This window comes from Zingiber officinale, chromosome 5A (assembly GCF_018446385.1).
Source record: "Zingiber officinale cultivar Zhangliang chromosome 5A, Zo_v1.1, whole genome shotgun sequence".
NCBI lineage: Eukaryota > Viridiplantae > Streptophyta > Magnoliopsida > Zingiberales > Zingiberaceae > Zingiber > Zingiber officinale.
In genome coordinates this window covers 99,592,171-99,603,124 of record NC_055994.1, presented here as the reverse complement: position 1 = coordinate 99,603,124, position 10,954 = coordinate 99,592,171, and the positions used below count along the sequence as shown (strand labels likewise).

Sequence of the window (10,954 nt, the reverse complement as noted above, 5' to 3'; positions counted from 1 at the left end):
AGGGCTTGATACTCTCCTCCCCAATTAGAATGAACAAAGACTATTTATGATCAAAATAATGCTCAACATGCTTTTTAAAATGATAAAAAATATCGAAGAGATCAGACTTTATTTTCATTGAAAAAATCTAAGTAAACTTGCTAAAATTGTCAATAAAATAATATAATAAAGAAACCTTGATTAGATAGAATAAGAGCACTATCTCACATATCAGAGTGAATAATTTCTAAAGGAAAACTAGAAGTGTGAGTAGAAGACACAAAAGGTAATTTATGAGATTTTACTTTCATACAAACTTCATATAAATGAGATGAGGAGGCTAAAGAAATTGATAAACTATATTAATTAATGATATTCTAAATAAGATGTTGAGATGGATGATCAAAACGTATGTACTAAGAGAATTTGTCAGTGTGTTATCCAACAAAAGCATTAGTATAGGTGGGTTGAAGATGATAAAAGCTGTCTTTAATGTTTTCTCGGAGTAGAATAGTTCCTGTCATGGGAGATTTCACAAAACAATGATGAGGATGAAATTCAAAGAATATATTATTATTAAGAGCAAATTGACGCACAGAGAGTAAATTTTTAGTGATAGAAGAAATATAAAGAGTGTTATGCATATGAAAAGTTTAATCACATGAGTCAAAGGATGTGTTTCCAAGGTGAGTAATTTGCAAACATGAGTCATTACCTATTTATACCATGTCAGGTCCATGACAAGGTGAAGCTTCTGTGAGAAGCTCATACTCTAGTATAACATGATAAGTTGCTCCAAAAGCTGGATGCTATCCTGGGTTCTCAGGAGTTGATGAAACTATATTAAGAGAGATGGAAAGTAAGAATGATTTAGAATGAGATGGCTGAATTGTAGATTTCCAAGAAAGTGGTGGTCAATTTGAAGATGCAGGTTCTCCTTGTGAAATAGTTGGTTGTCCTAGTGCTATAGTATCACTAGTAAAATTTGAGTCAAATCTTTTAAGATATTGAATACCAATATGTCCAACTTTAAGACAAATTTGACATCTTCTCCGACTATAAGACCAATCAAATCTTCTAGAGCAATGAATACTAATAGGACTAACGATGCTATAAATTTGATATCAATCTGAACTTTATTTTTGGCCACCTTGATGTCATTGAGTATCTAACATTGAAAATAAATAACTCATCCCTTGATGTCGTTGCTGCTATCATAGAAAACTTATGGAGTGTTATGTTAGGAAATTCCAGAGCTTGCTGTTGCTATCTTATAAAATTCCAGACACAAAGGAAGAGGTGGCAGAGAAATGACAGGATAAAGGAAATAATTGTTGGAAAAGAAACCAACACTCTGATATGAAGAAGAGCACTCTGTTGCTTGTTGGAAAATTTTGGACTGCAGGAAAAAAAAAGATTAAGAGAGGAGAAAATTAGGAGAAAGTGAAGAATTTTTGTGCGACATCGGAGAAGAGGAGAAAGAGCGTGGCTAACAGTGGCAGTAGAAGAAACATGTAGATGAACTGTTGAGGATCATGACTCTGATACTATGATAGAAATAAAGAAAAGAGAGAATAATTATTTCTAGATGATTTTATTGATGAAGTCAAAGAGTTTATTTATACAAATTATCTAACTAATAATTGAAATATTAAATATAACATACAATTATAATAATAATAATAATAATAATAATAATAATAATAATAATAATAATAATAATAATAATAATAATAATCGTAGCAGTGAATATAATAAATTTAGAAATATTATATTTTGCTGTCGATTTTTGCTTACGATGCCAAATATGATAAATCTTGATTGATTGAAATCAATTCGAGATTATTTTCTATAATTATTTTCTTTGTTATCATTAAAATGATCTTGATTCAGAGCTCCTATATAAGGAGGTTGCGACCACAAGCAGAGAAAAAGACATAATAAGAAGATGCAGGAGTCTTCCAACTTCGTTCCCTCATTTTCTTTCTTTGTCGTACCCTCCGCTCGACAGACCTTTCCATGATAATGTTCAAGTATGTGCTCAGTTCGTCACAAACAACTTGTGCTAGGTTTGTGATCATGGTTTTACTATTGTATCTTGGGAAATAAACAGCTAGTGTGACCTCGAAGTACCAACGGAAGGGATAAATCTATTTTAAGGAAATGATGTCAAATGTATGCTTTGGAGTCTCAATTTCCCACTCGAACTCAGACTCGGTCTCCCAACTCGGAGCTCAAGCAACAACAACCCACATGGATTCAGCCGACTCAACAATCAACAGTCAAGCAACGTAACAACCCACTCAGACTTGGCCAACTCAATAGTCAACAGTTAGGCGATGCAACAACCCACTTGCACTTGACTGACTCAACAGTCGACAGTCGGGTGACGCTACCACTTGGCTTTCCGACTCGGCACTCGGCATACCACTTAGGAAGCACTCGGGCTACTTAGATCTCGTAGCATTCAGGAGCACTCAACATTCAGCCAAGTGACATTCCAGTCAGACTAGGGCAAGTTCACTCAGTAGTATGGCAGATGACTATTCGATTAGCTCAAGCCCTCAGCAGCTTGGATAACCCAACAACTCGACCTAACCAGTTCAAGCTAGTATCTTGAGATCATAAGCTCTAGCCGTCTTGACAAATAAATCCAATTTCGATTTATAATTTCAATTCTCACTATTTCCTAATGTCTCCAATAACACACACACACACACACACACACACACACACACACACACACACACACACACACACACGTAAGTGTTACCCTGCACACCCATGGTGGGCGACCACCGTGGATGCCTCTCACATGCAAGGGCGCCTCCAATGATCAGAGGCACCTCCGCTGTGAGAGGCACCCACGGTGGTCGTCTATCGTGGATATGCAGGGTAACCCTGCTACATATGTGTGTGATCAGAGGTACCCTTAAGTGTGAAAGGCACCCACGGTGGTTATCTATCGTGGATATGCAAGGTAACCCTGCTATATATGTGTGTGTATGTGGGCACGCGCGCGCGTATATATGTGCCATACCCTTTATACTATACACCCCGTGAGCACCTCAAACTTTTTTTTCATTTTGATTTTTTTTCTTAATACTATAACTCAACCCCTAAACTCTAAAGGCAAAATCTGATTAACATAACCGCGAACTTAAAAAAATAAATAAAAAAATAATTGAGTTATGTCAGGCGCGCACGGTGTAGGTGTCCAACATAACATGTTTGTGTGTGTGAGTTTGTTAAGCTGCACACCTCACTTGCATGACGCTATTACGCGACAGAGTGAGGTGGGGTGCTCGAAAGTCATCCAGACACCGCGCCTCACTCAGCAGTGTAATAACAACAAAACACACACACACACATATACACATATATAAAAGGAAATGATATGTTGTTCGGCCCTGTGTCTGACTGGTGTGCGACACACTCGAATGTTTGTGAGAGTCACAGACGAGAGTCGTGCATGCCAGTCGAAGAGCATATCTCCACTCGGGGTGCTTGAGAGTGGTTTGGGTGCCCAAATTCACTTTGAGTTGCGTCACTCACTGAATGGGTATATATATATATATAAAAGAAAATGATAGTCTGTACACCCTTCAGTACATATTTTTGGACGACCCTCACAGTCTGGGCACTCCGATTCTCAAAAGTGAATCAGAGTGCTCGGAGGTGCATCCGGGCGCCTGGACTTATGAGAATCATCAAGGAGAGGTGTGCACTGAATGGGTGTGCTGGCTAAGTTTTTTTCTCCATATATATATATATATTTAGGGTTTTGTTGCTCTGCACACCCGTTTGATGCACACTCTTGGGCGACCCTCACAGGTCCAGACGCTCGGAGTCATTTTCAAGCGCCCTGATTTATTTTTGAGGGTCTGGATGTGTATATATATATATATAATTGATTAGGCTAGTTTCAATCAGTATAACCATGAGCGTATCAGTTAATTCAATGTTCTTTAATATACATCATCAATCATTGTTTTCAGAGCTGAAACCTTTATTCTCTTCTTCGTTACTAAGTTAACACCAACACACTAGAATCCATGCCTCAACCGGTATAAAGTAGCTGTTCTAGCCGCAGAATGGAGTCAAAATATCTTCCCAAGGAGCATCTTCTCCACAAAACTCAACTACATAACTGACTGGACTGGACTGGACTTGCTCCTCCACAAAACTTAATGTAGCAAAATCTAGACAGCATCAAAAGCTGTCTTTTTCAACTTTTCCTTGATATTCTTGTACATTGACTATGAACAAAACCATCATTGAGTATCAAAATTTTGGTGGCTAATGGCTTTCTTACTTTATTCCTTGGCCCCCAACAGGAATCCACCTTTCACTTGTCGAGAAGTCATCCTCAGTTCCACTGCGATTGGCCTAAATTTTGTCGTAAACAGCTTCCAAAGCATGATTTCAAGCTCACTTAGCAAAAGATTCCTACTTGTTAATAACTTGAACAGCTCATAGATGACAACAATGACATTGATAAGGAATTAAGCCATTCTAAGCTCTAAGAGCCGAGTCAAAGTTGCAAGGGAGACATTCAATTCCCCCCGCCTTTTCCGTATATGAATATCAAGAAAGTTGTGGTCCATGACCACCTCAATAGGGTTCATCCTCTACCCTTTGTCAAACAAAAATTGGGTAAGTTCAATCCTTCACATGATCCGGCAACCTACCGTATTGTCTTCGTTGAAGTAGTCTCCGAGAGCAGCCATTGCTTGCGACTGCGGTGGTGAATGGCGGTAGGACGGCGTTTCGTAGTAGCGATAGTCTTGAATGTAGAATGCGGCCGGAGCAGGGTCGGCATTCATGGGGTAGTGTGGCATGGGAACTACAACAGGCTCCATCGGGTAGTAAACTTTGGCTTGTGGTGCTATAGTTTGGTACAAGCTCACTTGTGGAATGGTGGTTACAATTGTAGGATACACACCCTTTGTTGTTTCGACAACCACGGGATTCTTTTCTCCTTTATCTTTGCCAATCTCATCCTTGTTTAGGGTGCTTTTGCTCTCATTACTCTTTCCATTGTCGATCGAAGAACTCTTATCGTTCTCGGGTTCTTTCCCTTTCTCCTTTTCCTTCTCGCTTACCCTATCATCTCTTTGCGGCTTTTGCATCTCCTCGGCCAATACTTCAGCACTTTTCCCGACTTTCGACAACTTCTTTATCAGGATTCCTACATCAACATTGCCGATGACAGTCACTTTGGGCAGGGTTGGATGAATCTCTGCCCTCAGTACACCTAAAACCATGAAACAACAATAATTTTTCACACAAAAAACACACAAAACAATGAAAAATTATGAACAATTACCTTTGATGCTCAAGGCCTTCAAAACTTTCCTCTTGCATCCCTCACAACAGTTAACAGAAACCTTCAGATCGACACTCTGCACAAATACCAGATTTTAAACTAAACACAAAGCTATCTAGCTAGCTAGACGAACTCAGAGATGCTCTGGCTCACCTTCAATTCGGCTTCCTTTGCCATACAACTCTTGAAGCAGAGAGCTAAGAGGAGAGGAAGCTCAGTTTACTTTGGGTGTGTTGGTTTGTTCGTAGGGGCCTGTGGAGGCCTTTTATATGCATCGAAAGAGAGGGTCTACCTGAGGAATTCTCTCTATTTTAATCTCAATCATAGTTAATCTTTCTTTTTTAATTTAATATCTAATTCTTACTATCAATTAAGTTTGAAGATAACTGATAGGAATCTCGTCTCATTTCTTAGCCCCAAGCCAATAATCATTAATCTTTGAACAACATCGAATGGGACAGCTCAAGCAGTGTACAGTGTTCGTACGTAAAGGGAATATGAGACCATCATCATTTTCTCATCAGCATCAAACTGATTGAGACCATCTAAGCTTTGAATGTTTGGAAGATTCCCTATCTTTTTTTCTTCCCATGACAACCATTTTCGAATTAAACCAAATGGAGGATGATACTTAAGGATTTCAAGAGTGATTAGAGGAGAATGATTTGGATTAGTACAAATGACATATGTAAAGTATTTTGAATTGGGATCATGTTGTAAAGGGGTTGTAAAATAGTTAGGAGAAGTGCAGCACAGAGTAGCATGAGGAAGCATAAAGCATTGGCCAACTCAAAGAGGGCATAGTTAGTGTAAGGCTTCCACTTACACCACCCTTTTGGCTATCCTTTCATTCAAAATTAAATATGCAAATAGCGAAATAATTAAGATTTTATTATAAAAGTTTATTATTTCATAAAGAATAAACGGCAAAAATTAAAAGGAGCATCTTTTTATTGAAATTGTTAAAGGGGAATTCCCTTTTTTATCATTATAAAAAGGTGTCACATCCATAGTTTGTAAAATCATGATATTAGATCATTAGATCATATGATTTTATGATCTAGGAGTAGAAATCGATCCAGAATTTGCAAAATCAATTTTTACAGTAAAATTATAGTAGGATCAATAAGATCATAATAGGATCAAAATAGAATCGGTAGAAATTTTAAGAGACCATAATTTTTAACTCGAATTAAACCACAAGACCTATAATACTGTAGATTATTCTAAATACATGAAAGACAAATTAATTAAAGCGGTAAAAATTTATAGCGATCTCCCGCAGATCCGCAATCGGTAATGACGAAACTCACTGTCGAAAGAGCAATCACAGGATCAGAAAGTTTCTCCACGATTCCACGAACCAAATCCCACCGCCTCATATGCCCTCTATAGCTCTCGTTACCTTCTCGCAATTTTGCACCCCTGGTGATCCTTAGACGCACCATTTATAAAGGAAAATGACCCAAGGGTAAAATGGACTTTTCCATTAAAAATAGTGGGGAACGTGGGCATGTTCCCATGCCCCCACTCTCCCCATTTCCTACATCTCCCACTCGTCCAAGGTAAGCCACTAAGACTAGTTCATTCAGGTAAGTCACAAAGACTTAATAAGTCACATAGACTATTAGAGAGTTTGGTCACATAGACCATATGAGAACATTCAATCCATACTTAGAGAAAATGGTTCATGCGACAGCAAGCACACTGAGCGATAGTTGCTAAGAAGATTGTTACACCTTTACTTAGCCGCTCTTTGAGCAATCAATGCTAATAAAGTTGTTACACTTTACTTAACTACTCAGATAAATTAGAGACATATTCTTCATGGCACATAGCCTCTTTCCTGGTGGCACATAGCCTTTATCCAGGATTCGTCCAATCTTCAAGTGGCACACAACCATTATCTTGGAGATATCCATGTCTTGCTATTTACCCAGATTAAATAATTTTCATTTACATCAATATGAACATCTCTAATCCCTTATAATGACCATTATGTCAAGAGCATGTTCCATATCTAATATTCACATTCATTTCTATACATAACAGAAATGGGTCGACCAGTGAATAACATCAAAAGATATAAATATATTTAATCTTCCTTTTTAGCTAGAATCTATTCATTTTAATCAGTCGCTTTCCTAATTATGCTCCATAGACCGAATCATACATAGCCATAGGATACACGCTAAAGCAGCAGACACTAATTAAAATTTCAAGTAAACAGCTAAATAGTCACTAAGGCAAAAACTGAGATTAACATATAATCTCAAAGGTCTCACATAGCAGAGAAACATGTGGATTCATTCTCCTACTACCTTTATTGACGCAATAGCATATGTTGTATGAATCACATGCTACGATATTATTCTCTTTACTAAAAAGAGTGCATGTTGTCTTCAAATTTAACATCGTACAGATTTTGATCTAGACATACCTAATGTCTAATCCTGAATTCAACATATGAATTCTAATATGACTTTCAACAGGTTCAGTAAATGGTGGGTTCATTTACTTCGATCATTATTAACACATAAATGATCTTATCTTGACACAATTATCAAGACGACCTCAACTTATGGATCTGTCTCTAATTTCAACTACTTAAGCTATTTCATAAGTAACGGTCTTACCCCTATTTGTTCTTAACAAACAGAGATGATTGTCCATGTGAGTGGACCAATCTCCACCTGCCAACATGCTCACCGAGATCTTATATGAATGTAACAAATATAACATATACACTGAATAAATTATGGCAAATGACACAATCATAACACAAAGTCTTATTGTTATTTCAATATTGTTACATTCTATGAAGTCCCAAAGACTTTACATGTTCTTTAAATGACTCTTTAGTCATTGGCTTAGTAAAATGATCTGTAAACATAACACGTGTAGGGTCATATTCAAGAATTACTTTTCTTTTAGCCACAATATCCCTTATAAAATTATATTTAATTTCTATATGCTTGTCTTTGCTATGATATTTGGGGTCCTTAGAAAAAGCTATTGCAGCTTGACTGTCACAGTAGACAGTTATTAGACTCCCACTATCCTCAGTAATTTTCAGATGCTTCAGGAATCTTCTTAACCAGACTGCTTCTTGTACAGCAGCTGAACATGCCACATATTCAGCTTCCATAGTCGACAAAGCTACACAAGCTTGTTTCTTGTTGTTCCAGGAGATGACACCACCATTTAGCAAGAATACATAGTCTGATGTAGATTTTCTATTATCTAGGTCCCTAGCCCAATCTGCATCTGAATAACCTTTCAGACTCATATCTGATCCTTGAAAGCAGAGATAATAATCTGTTGTCGCCTTCAGATATCTGGATATCCTTTTTACTGCCTTCCAGTGTCTCGGTCCTGGGTTTGACTAGAAGCGACTGACCAAGCCCACAACATAGCTGATATCGGGACGTGTACACAACATAGTGTACATCAAACTATCAATAGCACTGGTATATGCTTTTTTATTCATCTCAGCTATTTCCTCAGGAGTTTTAGGACACATACTCTTGCTCAACACAATACCTTTCACAATAGGTGTATGTTCTGTATTGCAATTAGACATGCTGAAATGATGTAACATCTTATTTATATAAGACTTTTGTGACAAATCCAAAAGTCTTTTAGGACGATCTCTTATGATCTTCACTCCTAAGATGTATTCAGCTTTTCCCATATCAGTTGTATCAAATTGTGATGATAGCTACTTCTTGACTTCATTCACATATCCTATGTCATTTCTAGCTATCAGCATATCATTAACATTGTAACGACCCGCCTCCTAAGGACTAGGCTGCGAGGTCGGACCATTACGTTATGTTGTGCTAAACTACTATTGCGGAAATCTGGATTGATTAAAATTTTGCTAAACTGATTACTGTAAACTCTGATCTTAATATTCTAGGTGTACCTAAGAGTTGTACACATGCTAGGGAAGACAATCTATGCCTCTCGGATGTCCTACTAGCTATAATCAGGCACTTCAATCGATCCGTGGATCGATTGGGGCTATCGGATCGATCCAGTGATCGATCCAGCTTGATACTGGCACGGACGGAAACTCTGGATCGGTCGGCTGACCGATCCATAGGCTACAACGCTTCTGTATGCGGCTGGATTGGTCTACCGACCGATCCAGGAGCACCCTGATCGGTCGGCTTGACCGATCCAGTGGCTCACTGATCGGTCGGCTGACCGATCAGTGAGCTTCTGTGCTCGCTGTTCGCATATGGATCGGTCGGCTGACCGATCCATAACAGAGGCCAACTCTCTGTTCGCGACTGGATCGGTCAGCTGACCGATCCAGTGACACAGCCCATCTCTGATCGGTCTGTAGACCGATCTGGGTTTCTGATTTCGAATCAGAACCCCTGATTTCAGCACTTGTGCGTGCCAAAATCTCACATTTCACTCATGCTATACACAGAACATACCCTAATAACATAAAGCTAGCATTCTAAACTTGAAATAAAACAGGGTTTACTAGTTCGTGACATTTAACAAATTAAAAGTGCATGGAAATAGAAATACTGAGAGTTCAATTGTTGGAATTTGCTAAATCCCCTAAGAATCTTTTATTCCAAGTTCCTGCCATACACATCATCTCTGCACTGCCCTCCAGCTTCCTCTGCTAGTCCATCTTTCCTTTACCTTTATCTGCAGTATAAGGAAAGTAGAATCTGTAAGCTTAAAGCTTAGTAAGAAACCATCTACCTCACTAAAACATGCAACGATGCAAACATGCTTTTAAAGAATGCTATTTGAAAACATGTACTGGCATGGCATACTATGATTGCAAGCATAAACTGAAATAACTGAACATGTAAGCTGAAACATGGCATAGCAAGCCAATCACATAGAACAATAATAGAGAGCTAAGCTAACTGGAGCTAACCTGAAGCTGAAATCAAACTCAATTAACATAACTGATTTTATGAGTTTTGAAAACTATATACATAATAGATCAAAATAATAATCATGTGCTGTTGGGCCCGGCAACTGTACTTACTGTGTGCGCATCCCTAACTAAACCCGGGTTTGCAAGTCCCGAATTCAGTAAGGTTTACTAGGTTATCTGAACCTAGGGACGACTGTGGGAGTCCAACCCAATGGATATCTAATCCGGTACAGTGCCAACTGAAAAGTAAAATACTAAATATAGCTAAACTGTCCTAAATTGTTGTTTCTAGGTTATCTGAACCTAGAGCTAGGTTGTCTGAACCCAGAGGCGACTGTGGAAGCCCACCCATTGGACCGTAGTCCCATATAAGCTAGAATAAACTGATTTACTGATTTAGATGCTTCTAATGCATTCAACTGAGCTGTTAAAATGCCTAATTTGCAATTTTACTTAACTAGCTATTTTATCGAACACCTAGTGTGCTTTAACTCTCCTCTCTATTAGGGAGACTACCTTTAGGCACCCAACAGCATCTAAACCTCCAACTGAAGGGGGAAGACGTGTCCGGCTCATCTAAAGGTACTCACTAAATCCCTAAACCTGCGAGGAGGGTTAAATACACCCTGTATGTCGAAAAATCTGCATATAACTAAACTAATGCATAGAAAACCAAACGGAAGCTACTTATACTGTAGGTGAGGGGTTTCTTACCTCGTACGCTAATTTCC

General features: G+C 38.4%; 1 protein-coding gene across 1 annotated transcript; it reads right to left on the bottom strand.

Moving 5' to 3' along the window:
• Positions 1-4,455: 4,455 nt before the first annotated feature.
• On the bottom strand, positions 4,456-5,576 carry LOC121983061 (heavy metal-associated isoprenylated plant protein 35-like). The gene is made up of 3 exons (XM_042536045.1): positions 5,462-5,576; positions 5,309-5,384; positions 4,456-5,236 (listed from the first exon to the last, which is right to left on the bottom strand). Exons 1-3 carry the CDS (start codon positions 5,483-5,485, stop codon positions 4,650-4,652), a joined length of 687 nt encoding a protein of 228 aa, XP_042391979.1. The 5' UTR covers positions 5,486-5,576; the 3' UTR covers positions 4,456-4,649.
• Positions 5,577-10,954: the final 5,378 nt, after the last annotated feature.

What these genes read in the sequence shown, in the direction of transcription:
- LOC121983061 (XM_042536045.1), bottom strand. Translation starts at nt 5,485, where the DNA reads ATGGCAAAGGAAGCCGAATTGAAG. An exon ending in CAAAGGAAGCCGAATTGAAG is followed by an intron (nt 5,385 to 5,461) that starts GTGAGCCAGAGC and finishes GTATTTGTGCAG; the next exon opens with AGTGTCGATCTGAAGGTTTC. An exon ending in GAAGGCCTTGAGCATCAAAG is followed by an intron (nt 5,237 to 5,308) that starts GTAATTGTTCAT and finishes TCATGGTTTTAG; the next exon opens with GTGTACTGAGGGCAGAGATT.